At 42.9% G+C, this 15,686-nt stretch overlaps 3 protein-coding genes across 9 annotated transcripts; 2 read left to right on the top strand and 1 right to left on the bottom strand.

The window, feature by feature from the left end:
* Positions 1–123: 123 nt before the first annotated feature.
* On the top strand, positions 124–5,902 carry LOC124185767. Of its 5 annotated transcripts, none has more exons than XR_006871467.1 (12): positions 124–908; positions 983–1,253; positions 1,333–1,496; positions 1,637–1,781; positions 2,125–2,298; positions 2,381–2,482; positions 2,570–2,735; positions 2,796–3,142; positions 3,238–3,429; positions 3,575–3,810; positions 3,922–4,343; positions 5,782–5,902. XR_006871467.1 is itself a non-coding variant. In XM_046576859.1 (10 exons), exons 1-10 carry the CDS (start codon positions 798–800, stop codon positions 3,736–3,738), a joined length of 1,839 nt encoding a protein of 612 aa, XP_046432815.1. In that variant the 5' UTR covers positions 124–797; the 3' UTR covers positions 3,739–3,914. The 5 variants fall into 5 exon arrangements, 1 of the variants encoding a protein (XP_046432815.1); XR_006871466.1 differs by having other exon boundaries at positions 2,378–2,482; XR_006871468.1 differs by having other exon boundaries at positions 778–908; positions 1,027–1,253; positions 2,378–2,482.
* LOC124185766 lies at positions 4,781–13,096 on the bottom strand. 3 transcript variants are annotated; one of them, XM_046576858.1, is made up of 7 exons: positions 12,006–13,096; positions 6,872–8,557; positions 6,545–6,763; positions 6,133–6,432; positions 5,834–6,055; positions 5,151–5,573; positions 4,781–5,044 (listed from the first exon to the last, which is right to left on the bottom strand). In XM_046576858.1, the coding sequence occupies exons 1-7, from the start codon at positions 12,018–12,020 to the stop codon at positions 5,024–5,026; spliced, it is 2,886 nt and encodes a 961-aa protein (XP_046432814.1). In that variant the 5' UTR covers positions 12,021–13,096; the 3' UTR covers positions 4,781–5,023. The 3 variants fall into 3 exon arrangements, with proteins under 3 accessions (XP_046432814.1, XP_046432813.1, XP_046432812.1); XM_046576857.1 differs by having other exon boundaries at positions 6,545–8,557; positions 12,006–12,055; positions 12,267–13,096; XM_046576856.1 differs by having other exon boundaries at positions 6,545–8,557; positions 12,006–13,095.
* Positions 13,097–13,970: 874 nt separating this feature from the next.
* On the top strand, positions 13,971–15,526 carry LOC124185765 (uncharacterized protein PB18E9.04c-like). The gene is made up of 2 exons (XM_046576855.1): positions 13,971–14,411; positions 14,499–15,526. Exons 1-2 carry the CDS (start codon positions 14,385–14,387, stop codon positions 15,309–15,311), a joined length of 840 nt encoding a protein of 279 aa, XP_046432811.1. The 5' UTR covers positions 13,971–14,384; the 3' UTR covers positions 15,312–15,526.
* The last annotated feature ends 160 nt before the right edge of the window (positions 15,527–15,686 follow it).

Here is a 15,686-nt window from a genome sequence, read left to right as displayed (position 1 = left end):
TAACGCCGCCACCGGTAGGTCAGTTGGAGATAAACCAAATCTTCACCAAGAGTTTGCTCTGGGCGTGTTTGATCTTCGTCTTATCGCTTCGTATATCATTAGAGCGTAATACCTACTTATTTTCTACTATGCAAAGTAGAATCTTTTGTTGAGCTAGTAGTTACTATTAGGAATAAAATGCTCAATTTTATGCGGGACGGCGGAAAAAAGAGATTAAAATTAATCAAAAATCTGACATTTTTTTTTTTCATAGCCAGATAAGATCAGCGAATTATGAATTGTTACGCCAAGTTTTGGTGTCGAATAATGCCAAAGATTTTTATCTTCAAAGTAGTTACAGATTATGACGCGACTGTGAAGGTCAGAATAAGCGAGCCGATTAGATTAGACGAAAGCTTATCTCTTGTATCGGCCCAGTACGTGGACACGGTAAATTTATTCAGATATCGGTCGAAGAGTGAATAATACCAGTCATTGTATCATTTATCGCCAGTAACAGGTGTAAATGCGAAAATACTTTAATTCAAACGGTCTACGAGTCGTGACGAAGCATACGTACCTTCGAGATTCGTTAACACGCCCTGGTCTTGCAATAGATAGACCCGGTATCTTATAACATAACAATAAAACATTTACCATAAAAAGGAGTATAGTTATTCATGGTCGGATTCTTGAAATGTTATCATTGCAAAATTGACAAGATCATTTTGACAGCTATTTTATTAACCGTGATATCCGAATGATCTGTACTGGCAAACTAAATGGTCAGAATTGTAATTTAAAAATAAATAGAGGAAATGAAGAAACGTGAGTGCAAAAATCAAAGTGAAGTCATCATGTCGAAAAGGCTTGTTCCACCGGATGGAGGTTGGGGATGGCTGATCGTTGTAGCTTATGCTATAAACGGGGTAAGTTTTATTTCATTGAAATTATACGTGGTTTTCAGTCAGAAATAGTTTTAGCCAAATTCTTGTTCCTTCAGATGTGTACAATTCCTGTAATGCAAGGATTCGGGCTGCTTTTCAGAGGCACCTGCGCGGACCTTGGCATGTCTGGAACGGACATTTCTATTATTTTAAATGTTAACTCCGCTTGTGGGATGGCCTTGGGCCTCGCTAATGGTCCACTTCTTCGCTACTTTGGATGCAGAAAAGTCGCGGTATGTGCAGCCATATTCTACGCATTAGGACTAACGCTATGTGCCTGGGCAAACTCGTTTATTTACTTCATCATCACCTACGGCGTTATATGCTGTGAGTTCAAAGTAGAGCATAATTGCTGTGACGTGTATGGAAAGTGAAAAAATTAACTCACTCTCAATCAACATTCCAGCTATCAGCACCTCCGTAATGAATTCGGCATTTTCTCTATCTCTGAACTCCTACTTCATGAAAAAAAGAGGTCGAGCTGTGGGCTTGGCGATGACTCTAAATGGACTAGGCCCAATTGTTGTACCCCAGTTAATATCGATTCTGCTGTTGAAATACGATGTTACGGTACGTATCGCAGTATCTTTAACAACGAAGAACTGATTTGCATAAAGAATTCTTTCATTGTGTATCAGTTTGTTGATACAAAGGCGAGGAAACAATTAACATTTTTTCTCTGTGTCATTTCCTTTTCTTATGGAGGACAGGGAACAACTTTTATCTTGGGCGGCTTGTGTCTTCACTTGCTGGTAGCAGCTCTTCTTTTGCAGCCAATAGAATGGCATCTGATAGAGGACACTCAGGAATCAGACCCGGAAGCTATGCCAAAGCTCGTCGAAACTGAGGAGAAAGGTTGGTACGCAGATGTCTGACGAACTATTTTGAGCAAATCAGCTTTCTTGCAATTACAAGATCCGTCATATTGAACACAATTCAAGCGTGTGTTAGATGTAATCTCAGAACCGTGTTTCTGATAGTCATTTCATTACATTTTTTACGGTTCATTATCAGCGAAGTACCTGATATGACGTCTTAAGCATGACGTGTTCCTGAAGTATTATATTTGTTTCTACGTTCAAATCCATTAAATTTTTTTCATCCTCATGATGAATAATAGTTAAAGATAAAATGATGAAATGAAAATTTTCTTGAATATAAATTAACTAACGCCTAGGAATGAAATTAATTTTTGAAGGTAGAAAGAACAGCCGGCACAGCATCAGCAGATCTAACGAGGACATAGTAGCAACTGAACGAAAACGCATACTTACCATGTCTAGCGTTGATCACGAAGTTGATTCCGGTAGCCTCTACGGCTTTGAAACCCTCGTGCCAAGAAAGCAGTCAATAACTTACACGGTGAATACAGGTAATGCGCCATGAAATGCAATAAACTGCCTAATGTCTCTTACAAGAGCCGACAATGATATGATAACCACGGTTTTAAGCAGCCAAAAAACCATATAGAAGGAGTGTCAGCCAGGTAGACGGTTCGTCAACAACCACTACGCCTGTGGAACGTTCCGATCCTACATACAAATGGTGGAGCTCTGGTGAGTTTTCGATAAGCTGCAGATGAGTTTGAATATTTTGTGGCACCCACACCAGCAAGATCTTACGCAAATTTTCAATTATTGCAGGGAAAAGCTTGGACACAATCAATCTGGGTAGCAGCATAAAGATATTCGAAGGTGGAAAAGACGATGAGCGAAGGGCTAGTGAGTCCCAAGTCCTAATGCAAAAGAAGAAGGTGGAAACTGTTCACGAGGAGGAGGATGATTTTGAGAATGATGATGATAAGCAGACGTAAGTCCCAACCCGCCATTCTTAACTAGTTATCGATAGTACGTAGCTACGCATTTTCAGAAACCGCGAACAGAAGGAGATCAAAAACAAGAAGTCGAGAATAAGTCGCATGCTGCATTCGGTGGTCGTCTTCTTCGATTTAGATCTACTTCGTGATCCTGTCTACGTAAGCATAATGCTCGGCATGTCGATAGCGGTATTTGCCGAGTTGAACTTTTCAATTCTGACACCTTTCATCCTAAGCGACATGAGCTTGAACACGGAGCAGATTGCTACGGTGATGAGCTGTGTGGCAATTACAGATCTGATCTTCAGAGCGCTCGCCCCATTCATTGGGGAGTTTCTCAAACAACCGCCTAGGGTCATGTACCTTCTCAGTCTAATCATGCTGATTGCCACGAGACTGAGTAAGTAATGGTCTAAAAAGAGCAAAGTTTTATAGATCCAAGGACCACATGTGACCCAGCGTCTTTACAGATGAGGTATCGTTTTTTCTCTGTAGGTCTTTTCTTAGCTGGAAATTTCCGAAGTGTTGTGATCATTGGATTTGGTCTTGGCGTTGCGAAGGGGGTTCGATCCGTTTACATGTCATTGACACTCGCCAGTTATATACCAATAGAAAAACTCGCGTCAGCTACTGGGATCCAAATGGTGACCAACGGAATCATACTTTTAATCCTTGGTCCTTTGCTCGGTAAGTTTTCAAAATATACCCTTGGGACTTCACTGATTATCAACAGAACTTATAGACAAGATTTCATTGGAGTGCTATTATAGCTGTTAATAGAATACTGGAAATCCGCTATGGGAGAAAATGTGATTTTTGTGTTTCATCGTAGGTCTTCTGAGGGACAAGACGGGAAACTACGACTTGTGCTTACTGTTCATAAACGGGATAACCAGTATCACCGTGATGATGTGGACGTTGGAAATAATCGTACGTAAGATAATGAGTAGACGGTCAAAGAATGCTGAAAATAATGATGAAGCCATCACATCGTAGAAGACGGAAGCAGAATTATCAACTCAGGCTCTTTTCACTATTTAACTGGGCCACGGTTCGCCATACCTGCATGTAATACACATTATATATACATTCAGATACATATTTACTATTTTGTTTGCATAACCGCATAGATACAGAACATCAGTGAAAAGAAAAATTTAATTATTTTGGTTGTTTCAGCGGTAATCATCAGCGTAGCGAATAAAATCTTCTCTAAGGTACCCACGGACTCTCTCATTTACTCACCTTAACCTCATAAGCGACAGAAAAATAAAAAAAAAAGACGCAGCAAAACTTAATCTTAGGTTTTACTGGTGCTCCAGACATTTTTTAACCACTTTTTTCGGATTTCTACGTTTCCCTGTGGTTTTTATCTCACGTTTCGTAGGCCGTCGAATTACACGCAGAGAATCTCAATGGTGGTCGAGAGGCAGGAAAGACAATGTCAGTTTTTCTCATCGACTTCCGGCTTGGAGTTCCCATGATATTAAGTGCTCAACACGTCTGAATAACATTCCTCGATCTCACTTCCTCTCGTCACTAACGCGGCTCAGGATGAAACAAAAAACTCAAAAGCCATCTCAGCTTCCTTGTCCATTTGGGTAAGAAATCTTGTCACGTTAAAGCAGTATAAGAGATTTTTCTTAACTAGATGAATAAAAGACGAACTGCAAGGAATGAAAATTAAACTGTGAACCGATTTTATGGCGAACAGAGAAAGCGCTCCGCAGATAGCGACTAGCAGTTACGTTAGTGCTGTAAATCTTTACGTCGTCGAGTTGTCAAATGATCAAGTTGATGACTAATAGAAGCAACGATAGAAGAGGATTACGACTGTCTACGTTTGAAAGGCACGTGTTATTTTGAAGCTTGAAAATTCGCCGTTTACTTATCTCGACTTTACAGTGTACGTGTGCAGAATGCACACGTGTACAATACATTATATAACTGGCAATTAGGTCCTTTTCAGCAAGAAAAAGGAAAACTTGCTGCACAAGGAATATACACAGGACATGACTATTGCGCATTTACATTTTAAGCATAGGATTAATATAATCTAACTAAAAACTACGTTATCAATTACATTAATGTCAAAACACAGTCTTATTGTAGGCAACCCAAGTTGTCCATCTACACCATGCACAAATCATTCGCACAGAAATCACAATATGATATTTTATCTACGTATAAATACTATATAAGCTTCACGTTCACTCGAAAATTGTTTCAATCGTAAATTACTTCGACAGTTTGAGCAGTCGTGGATCATCTTTTAAGACGGTCAATGTTTTGCGTTGGAAACCTGAAAAAATGAGATATGAGTTATCCAAGTAAGAGGTATTCTAGTTTTTCGCGTTTTCGTGTTAAAATCGCGAAACTTGGTTCTGGGTCGGATAATCAATGCTTGCCTTAGAATGTCCGGAATAGAGAATCGGAACGGTAGCGTTCGGGTTTCTTTCGTCGTTTCTCGCGTATTTTTCGTGTTCCATAATTCCCCAAAGGGGGGAATCTTCGGGAGCGCTCACAGACGCGGATGCCAGATTATTAACCGCCTGGGGTAGCACCTGGTAGGCTCTCTCGATTGCCTCATATTTTTCTGATTTGGACGTTCTCACCGGCTGTGGCGTGACAACGTAAACTCGTTCGTTGTTGTGCGGTGAAATAGACACCGGAAGCTCAGCCCATGACTGTTGAGTCGTCGTCGTCGTTGGTGACGTCGATGTGAAAGATGAAGGTGAAGATGCGGAGGTCGTACTCTCTGTTGTTGTGGACGCGGTTATCGGGCTTTTATCGGTCTCAGTTGACTTAGACACGCTCTCGACGCGAAATACCTAGTCAAAAAACAAGTGTTGAGTTTTGGAGTCAGTATATTAAGAAGATTAAATTAGTCGGTGAAGGTCAGAAGGAGAAAAAAACTGCCTTGTTTTGCATTTACGTTGTGTGTGATGTTTTTGCACATCATTAGTCCTTCTTCCTCTGACCTTCACCGACTGATTCCATCTGCTAAATAAATCTCGAGTCACGAATTTCAACTTATAGGAATCAATATACGGATGGTAATTGTGGTGGATTAAATGCTCAGAAGAGTAACCTGAATATGAGGAACATCGACACGGCCACTTGCAGCACCTTCGTGTTCGAGATCATTGTAGTTAAGGCCGGCTAAGTCGGACTGATTCGTGTCAATCCTTTCCTGGGGAGCCGAGGACTGAGTGCTGGTCAAGTATTCATGTGGTATTTTTTTAGACGGCAGAAGGTAAGGATGCGAAGAACTAGGTAGAGCGGTGCTCGAAGTCATTCCACGCGAGTATTCCTAAAGTAAATGAATCACAATTAAGAATGTGGGAAATGCAAAAGCCGTAAGGAACAACATTCGAAACCTTCGCTCACCTGAATAGTCCAATTGTCGATGTTCTTCTGAAGCCTCGTGACGTCGATGGAATTGTTTTCCTGCTTGACAAATGGTTTCTTGGAAATTTCTTTAGATAACAGGTTTTCCAAGGGCTTCAATGGCCTCTTAATCTCAACATTCTGAGACTCTTGTCCAACATAGTTGTGATCTGCTTCATCAATTACAGGAACTTTCCTTCCTTGAGTTTGTTCAAGGGAACCGCGGCCACTCCAATCATCCGGGACAGGCTGAAATGGACTCGGCGTGTACTGTGAGGTGTAAGGAATTATGATCTGTACCTGGAAGAAAAAATGGTGTAAAGCATATGACATGAGGTATGACATCTCCGATCCCATACGGTTATCGATACTTATGATAATGATAAAATACACAACAACACTTCTCAATCACCTGCTTGTTTTTTTTGACTCCCGACTGTTGCCGCTGGTTCTGGGAGTTGATCGTATTCCCACCGGGGAAAACGCTGGGATTTATGCTCCCCGGCACTGCGAAACTCGGCTGCGGTTGCGAGACCCAAGTCGTGCCTCTGAGTGAAGGCGAATTCCATGATCCCTGATTCTGCTGGCTCTCTGTCCTCAATCTTTCCTGATAGTCCTTCACAGCCATCTCCTGTTTGAAATTGTCGTACGATTTGAGCAGAGCATCTAAGAACGGCTCCTCGGTGGTTGGACCTATGGCTACGGGCGGCTGGGAGTTTCCAGTGGATTTGACGCCTACCTGTTGGGTGTTAGTTCCAGAATACGGGGGATAAGGTACGTAGAGCGAATCGGGGCGATACGAGACAAGAGGTTCTGGATTTTGGATGACGGCTGACTGACCGCTGGACGGTTGTTTTATGTTCTGTTGATAACTGTCGACGATCTTCCCATGATTCTGCGGAGTCTGCTGTTGTAGAGTAGAGCCATTCAGTGGCTGTTTGCTCGGTTCTTGAAAATTCTGCTCTGAATTTTGGACAGATATTAAAAGTTTCTCCGTCGAGGGTGGAAAGCTCTCGTAAGCGTTTGATTTGGCGGTTTCATGACTGACGGGGAGTTCGTCGACACCTAGAATGTTGTAAGACGGCGTGGGTGAAAAACTGGTTCCGTTTGTAGAAGATGAAGCAGCCAGTGAGTCCGCGAGTAGATTATTGTTCACGGGAATACCGTAGGAGTTTTTACGACTTTCATCCTTCGCTGCGACCGTTGTGAGTGAATCTCCGCTATTGCTATTGTAGGAATAGACGGCTTCATTCGGCGGTGGATTTAATCCGGGCGTATAATCACTGTCGCCATTTTGCTGCACCGCACCCTGGGGTTCCCTCTGATCATCTTTGCTCAGATCAATAATCGGTGACTCCTCATAGTGTACAGGGTGATCTACTGGCGCCGAAAATTCAGCTGCAGGAACGCTATGAATTACCTCAACGGTCACTGGGGGCTGAACATTGTAGCCGGCCGTAACTGTCTTTGACTGGTCAACGTTCAGTGTGGTGCTTCCGTACCCGATTTCGTGATACCCTTCACTTTCGAAAGACGATCCCCCGTATCCAGGGGGTGGCGTGTCACGAATTTCGGTACCATGACCTGAAATATCGACCTCTGCGCCTGGGGGCAGAACGTCCACGTGTCCATCGTCAAGATGCTGTTGCTCGGGGCCGGAAAAGTTCGGTATTGACTCGGGAGTAAATTCTGGCAGACCTGATGTCAGTTGGATGGAAGGCGTAGGCTTGAAGAAATCCGACGAAGAGTGGAACGGCTTGGCCTTGAAGAGGGGCGGCATTGGGCCTGGATATAAATAAGGAAACGGAATCGGTGGTGATGTGCTCAAGTCCGCCGGTGGCGGTTGCAAACCTTCGGTTTGCGGGCTGGTGGGACGTCCATAGCTGAAGTCAGGGATACGGATGCCTTCCGAGTAGCTCAATGTGAATGAACCACCGTTGTTCTTCCCCTCCTGACCATCGCTAGGTTGGATCTCTACGTTCGTCGTGCCTGACCCGTATGCATCGTGCTGACCGTTATTTGCCATCGGGTTCCAGGGTATCTTGTTGCACGGACTGCATTTGTTTTCTTTCGCCTTGACCTCTGGAGGTAGGTAGCCGGATGGCGCGACTGTTGTAGTTCCTCCCCATGGATTAATCCAGCTCATGAACCTGGAAAAGTAGCCCGGTGCTTCGGTCGACGGAGTTGGAGGAGGGTCCAAGTATCTGCCAGGTCGATAGGGTATCAGCGGAGACGGCCGGCGCGACGGAATTCCGTAGCTCGTGTCGAAAGCGTTTTGTGACGGCGGGGCGAGGTAGTCGCGAACTTCCCGTCGATTGTGACCTCTGTAAGCGATTCTGCCCGATCCGCGACTCCTGTGGCCAGCGGAACTCGTCGCGATGACAAGAACGAGAACGGCAAGTACCAGAGCCACCCAGGTGGAATTCTGAAACGAAATCAATTACAAATTCTTACTTCCAGAAAAATTTTCATCCCTGTTTCTATTATTGGTCACGCAGTCGAGGCTTAGCCAACCACCGGTGAACGGAATCGATTCGCTAAAGTGTGCTGGCTGCATAGACGATTACATTGCGCCAACACTGTACGTGCTATCGATGCCCCTGGTTATTACCCGGGTATCGGTTGCTCGTAAAGTAGGCGTACTTATGAACACGGTCAGATGCATTATTGGCGGTAAAATTGGACTCGATGCAACTACAGGTAACTGCGAGAAAAGCAGTGTAGCTGCTGATTGTGAAAGATGATTCTGGTGCTTGATCCGCGTCTGGATGATAGAAGACGGTGTTAAAGCTAGTGAAGCGATCATATAACGTGCGGATGCGTCGAGTGTAGAACAAGGAAACCACGTTTAAGTGGGCCACGCCGTGAGAACCTGCCTGCATGGCCGTGCTCTGCTAAGTACTGCACGTCTCGTGGGCTTTACTAGAATAATGTTTTCACGTGGAATTGTTTATGCAGCTGCAGGATGGTCCAGACCAACCTTCGAGTGGTGGTTAAGGCGTGAAATCAAGCTAATTAGGCAAGTCGAAATCATTCGCTTTCGCCTCAAACCCTTTTAAGTCGACTAACGCCGAGGTGTTAAACCACAGACTGACATTTAATTAGTAGAAACTCTGAGTTGACGGGTAATTTTTGGTAGATGGAGGAAAATTCGTGGTAAGTACGTCTAATCCATCGTGGCCACAGCCGCGGTTCCCAGAGATTAGAAGTCTGGGGTCAATGAAAGTGGAAGAGTTCTCAGGCCCTGTGGCTCTGTACCTTAGCTTCGTTATCTCTGCAGTTATCTCCAACGCCCCAAGTAGCCAATGCAAGAGTTGCTGGTAAATTAGCGCTACAACTCGCATCGGCATTACTTTCGTTTCAACGCGTCGGAGTGCGGCTACCGTAAGAAAATACAAACGCGGGTACTCTCGATATTACAACAATTAATATCTCATGATAAAATGTCACGGCAAGTTAAAACTTCCTTCAAACAAAGTAATTGAATTGTTACGGAATTTCGGCTATTGAGTAGTAACATGAAAATCGGAGCATCGTTCGCAGTGTGTTCCCAGCCATCGTACCAGGCTGTTACCTGCACACTGACATGTTCATTCTGTATTTACTGTTTAATTAGAAATTCACGCACGGTCTCATAGAGAGTAAGTAGACTCGTACACATCGAGATTGCAGCTGGAGATCGATTTCTATACTAACACGACCGTGTACCAGTTTCCCCTTCAGTCCTACTACCGATAAGTACTACTAATGGTGACAAAGAAATTACTGCGTCTTTCCAGTCGTATCTCGGGGAAACGGTTGGTTTCTTCATGTTTATTTTCCTTGTTCCACGTTATATTTAATCATGGTAATTTACTTGCGTGAAAACTAATGTCACATCTGCAATACGACTAGTCTGATTGGAGCTATATAGTAACGTGCAGTTTCTAAACTCATAACAAGAAACTTCGTATAATTTTGCAAGTCGCAATTTATCGGCATAGGTGAATGGCACTATGAAAAAACTTTGCTGTTAGATGCCAACGTGAATTATGTTTCGAGTCTCGTTCTTCGAGATTACAATGGTAGTAGTTGACTTTTGTGATCATTATTGATATGTCTCTATTATACGGTTATACAGAGTGTCGAATTATTCCGTAGTATGCAAAGCCTAGGACTTGCTAAACTATCATAGTCATAACATATATTCGAATATTCGGATAGCTTTATAATTAATATTCACGTCAATAGCACGAAGTTCACTTTCCTACGACTGTTTCCGGTTTATCGTCGAATGATACGGCCTCTTGCTCTCCTTATGCACTTATCTGCCTCTGTAGATATAGTTTCATTCAAGAAGGCCCTGAAGCACGCGGAAGCGGAGAAAATACTGAGATAACAAGAGAGAGAAGAAAAGAGGGAGAGCTGGTGCGTGAGAGTTTCGCACGCTGCTCAAGCACCAGGTAATCTTATCTCTCTATTTTTCTATTCTCTTTGCCCTCGTAATACACATTCTTCTATCTCATCTGTGCCATTTTTTTTTTCTCACCAATAGATTTCAAATGTATGTTCAGAACCAGTGTCAGAGTCAATGTCAGAGCCAGACTTATACATGTGTCTTGCTATAACTGGGGTTTGGTTTATTATTTTACAGGCTTATGGAGACCAATTAAAAGTTTCTGGTCGATAATGAATCATCACCTTATTCAACTCGATAGTAAAAAAAAAAAATCGCATACTTTAAGTTTTTGTGCATAGTATAATAATCAAGAATAAATTGCATAAGATGTTATAAATATCATGAACTCTCTGATTCGCCATGGCCCTGAGAACTGGATCTCAGACCTGAATTGGACCTGCATCCGAATGATCCTTGTATGGAAAACTCGAATGAGATCGGGTCATGGTCGAAGAAGAGATATATAGAGATGAAAGTTTCAAAGCGCGTGACATAAGATCGACAACAGTCAACACGCGAACGATAACGAGCCGCAATGCAGGTAACGACAATCCGTAAGTACCACTGGCTGTAGCGTGAGTGACTATACGGACACGTGAAGTGTGTGTATAATATATCCGTAAGTACAGCACGGGATGACGCTGTGTAATGTAGGTAAGTGGGTTGGCGGTTCATGCGAGAGCTGTACGGAAGCTCAGAAGCTGTAGAAGAGGAAGAGACACTGCGGGCACGCATCAGCAGCACGTGAGGACCCCGAGTTAGAGTACTCCCGATAATTGTTAGAACCATGTCGAATTTCGTCAATGTCGGCTTTCGACTGTACGGGCGACATATTGTGTTCATTGAAAAACGAAAACTGTGTCGAATTCGAAGACCACGACCATTCGAAATTCTCATCACCGATGCAACTCGAGAATTGAGGAGAGAAAAGTGTGAACGACTATGTTGCATTTACTATTAAGGTCACGTATCGCGCAGTTTCCTTTTGGACTCAAACCAAACCCAGATACATACGTCTGCAGAAACGCGGCTGCAGTGCGAAACGTCGAACTTCATTCAATCGCACGTATATCGGTTGACGGATTCAACGATTGCTGATTCGCTGAGAGTCCTTGCCCAGAGAATAACAAACAGACAAACAGATATTGAGACACTTTCTTCTGCCCCATATACGTATGCCATCGATTGATCAGCTGAAACGCGATTATGAAAATTCTATAATAAACGTGACAAAATGAGATTTATTTCCTCCTTTGACTCGGTGTTACAGTCAAAATGTCTTATATAGAATCATTTTTAAGGATATCACCTGACGGGGACAACATTGCATAGAAAATCATGCCACAGGCACCGTCTTTAATAATGATCAGGTTTATTAACATGCAGAGAACAAGACTGAGGAACGTCTGTGATCAGAATTTGTATAATTACTCACAAGCTTGATATCCATTTTAACTCTCCTTATGTTGTAGCATCACACATTAACTGCGAAACACCGAATTTAATCACAAACGTTGAACACACAATTGGAAACAGGTAAAATGCATAAATCAAATCATCCGAGATGAGGATCATAGATATGAAATATTTTTCCACGTCTTAGCTAAATGCAAAATGAGTTTAAACATGTACAAACTGAGAATAAGATGATTCTAAAATTTTGGTAATCAACGTAACACAACGCTTCGATAGATACCGATGGTGCAGCGCGCGTTGTTCCAAAACGAAAGGATGTCGAAGAATGAAATTATGTGTAAGCACTAGGTAGACGAGCTCTTGGTGAGGGTCAAAGAGAGAGTCGGTCGTCCCCGTACCCCGGGTTGCTTATATCCACGACGAAAACCCTGGTACGCATGATTCTCTCCTTCGACGAGGCATGCGAAGGCTACTTCTAGTGGTCCTCGGCTCCATTTCTTTCGGAGGGGGGCTGCCGCCGGTCCCAGGTCTAAGGATACCTGAACAAACACCCACCCGCATACCTGCCCACCGTGAACACTTTAAACAGGTGATATTTTACCTGCTAGCTGCTCGGGTCTCAGGGAATGGCCAGCAACGATCGACGCCATCATTTTTTACCCTGACTTATCCCTCCGAAAAAGGGGCTGCGCGGCATTCGACAAACGAATTCCAGACAGGTGATTATTTCTTTTCGCAGGAATCTGACCGAACCATTAAGACGAAGAAGAAAGTATGATTCACCGAAATGATCTTATCTCAAATTCCGATCCTCAATAGTGCAGTGTCGAGGAACGAAAAATACTCTATGCTTATCTCGTAGTCGTCCAATAGCATCGTCACAGCGTTCATACCATAGGCAACGATACCTAACCATTGCGCAGCAGGTTAGAATTCGTAATATAATAATGTGTAATAAATATTTCAGGGACGTACTGATCCTCGAAAAAGCCGCACCTAACACTGGCGTTGACAGACTGCGAGCAAACGATCGGATCGCGTAGTAGAATGAGGAAATCTTCGGATAGCACTCGCTCCTGCGGAATACAAAATCGCCAGAAAGTGACGTGAAAGTAGTCATGAGTTTGATGGCCTCCTCTGGTATTATGTACCTTTTTGTCAGTCGTGTTCGTTATCGTTGTCACCGTGAGTGTCAGATGAGACGTTAATGTAGCTAAAAACCGTTTGGGATGGCAAAATGATTGATGATATGTGTCGGTAGCTAACGGAGAAGCCAAAAGATTGTATCAAGACAGGTATAAAATGAAAGAAACAGTAACTAACTGCAAACGTGACGCCGCGTTGAAGCAAACGTGTTGAAAATTCAAACGAAAGGTAAACGAAACGAAAGTCGTTGACAACCGGAGCATCGCGAGCAAGCCATTTACTGACAAATATACTTTCCTGCGATTTATGAAGGTTTTGTAACTTTTTAGGTTTTCAGACCTGGGTTTACAAAGAATAAGACGGAAATACGGTGACGAAAAATCCTTGGTCGAATCGAGAGTAAATAAATTTTTTTATTATTACGACTGCCAAGATATCTTATCTGCGAAATCCACCGCTGCGTTAGCAGGGCGCGTTATTTTCAGTACTCCATAAATCGAGCGTATGTATGCTTGATAAATATTTTATTGTCAATGCACTGACTTTTTTCCTTAGTTTGTGTAGGCGGTATAGGCATGTCGCAGCTGAGTAAATTAATGCGAGTGCAATTGGAAGACGGACCGGTTCAACGTGATTGAAATAGCAACGAGTGTCAAGCCTCGAGAAAAGCCTGGGTCAACTCACGAGGTGACTTTTACTTTCGCGTGTACGCAAAGACGATAGCGCAAGTTGCGAGTTAAGCCGACCAACGAACCAAGTCGGCGAACATCTGCTCGACGGAATCTGAATTAGGTCTTAAGACGACTAACGAATTCATAACGAATCTCCTGCTTTCACCTATTCGCAATCTATACGAATAAAATTATCGCTCGCAAAATGGAAACCGAAATTCAATGAGATGGCTGCCCTCGTGAATATGGAATTGGAAGAATTTCGCGACAGTATTGATATCCGGCAACCTTTGTGGCAGGACTCTCTTGAATACATTCGAGCTGCAAGACGTGATGTGTATCTAATTATAAAATTTCAAAAACTCTGAAAGAGAGATAACATAACGTTATCAATTTAATTATTGGCAAATACGACCCTGACAATTCTGGATGTAATAATTAAATGACACACGTGACTTACTTACTGGTTCAATAAACATACAATCTATGAATTACTCAGCTTATTAACCGATATAAAGCAGACTATTCGCCCGATCGTTCGATCATTCTTCAGGAGTATATCAACGTCGCTTGAAGTGATCATGGAGAAGCAGGTCTTTGCTGTAATTGTACGTATCTCATATCTAATAATCGAACTCGTTTTTGAATGCTAAAAAATCTTGAATTTCCGTAAAGTCGAATTTCATTTCTAACAGATCGCTGCGAGCATCGCAGCATTGATTCCAACCTCCGAGGCCGCAGCATATAACTGTACGACGTACGGCAGATATGCTATAACTACGGACACAACTTGTCAGTCCTATTACTTGTGCTTTCCTGAAGACGACGGGACATACACCGTTTACAATGAAACTTGCCCAACGACGACGCTTTTCGATCCAACGACAGCGAATTGCGTTAACTCGAGTTCCTATACTTGTACAAATGGAGAAGATTCAACGACCACTGAGGCAACAGAAACCACCACAACAGCAGCATATGACTGCACTACGTATGGCAGATATGCTATAACTACGGACACAACTTGTCAGTCCTATTACTTGTGCTTTCCTGAAGATGACGGGACCTACACCCGGTACAATGAAACTTGCCCAACGACGACGGTGTTTGACCCAACAGTTGCGAAGTGCGTTAACTCAAGTGCCTATACCTGCACCAACGATGCAACTACCACTGATGCTGCAACTACCACAGATTCTGCAACTACCACAGATTCTACGACTACCACCGATGCTACAACCACTACCGTAGCTGCAACCACTACCGAAGCTGCAACCACTACCGAAGCTGCAACCACTACCGAAGCTGCAACTACTACAATATTTGCCTGCACTGCATATGGTAGATATGCGATAACTACGGACACAACGTGTAAAACGTATTATTTCTGCACCCTGAACAGTGACGGAAGTTTTACCATGGAAGAATTCACTTGTCCAACAACAACGATCTTTAATCCGACAAAGTCAAAGTGCGTCGCACCGTCTGCGTATACCTGTACAAATTAGACTGAGAACATGCATGGGAATCACTTAAAAATATTTTATTGTGAATAAAATTGACTTATTGCTATGACGTGTTGGCAGCTATAGTTACGCGAAATCGCACATTTATCCGGTCTAATTCCAAGTTTGTATTTCACACATAGCTTCGTGATTAATCAAATTAGTCAGATTTTTGTTGAGTAAAATAATTGAACAAATAAAGTATCGTTTCAAATGTGGATCAACCTAAATACATCATTTTTACCACGTGGTACAAGACTCGTGTGTAACTACATAACTCTTTATTTGCACGATCGTTTAGAATACAATTATCGTTGGTCTATCCTATATTTAGCACTGTGCTTATGGACCCCTGTAAATAGTAAACTCAGTGAGAGT

Source organism: Neodiprion fabricii, chromosome 6 (genome assembly GCF_021155785.1).
Source record: "Neodiprion fabricii isolate iyNeoFabr1 chromosome 6, iyNeoFabr1.1, whole genome shotgun sequence".
NCBI classification, from domain to species: domain Eukaryota; kingdom Metazoa; phylum Arthropoda; class Insecta; order Hymenoptera; family Diprionidae; genus Neodiprion; species Neodiprion fabricii.
The sequence above is the reverse complement of the archived record's forward strand: the minus strand, read 5'-3'. Positions and strand labels throughout refer to the sequence as shown.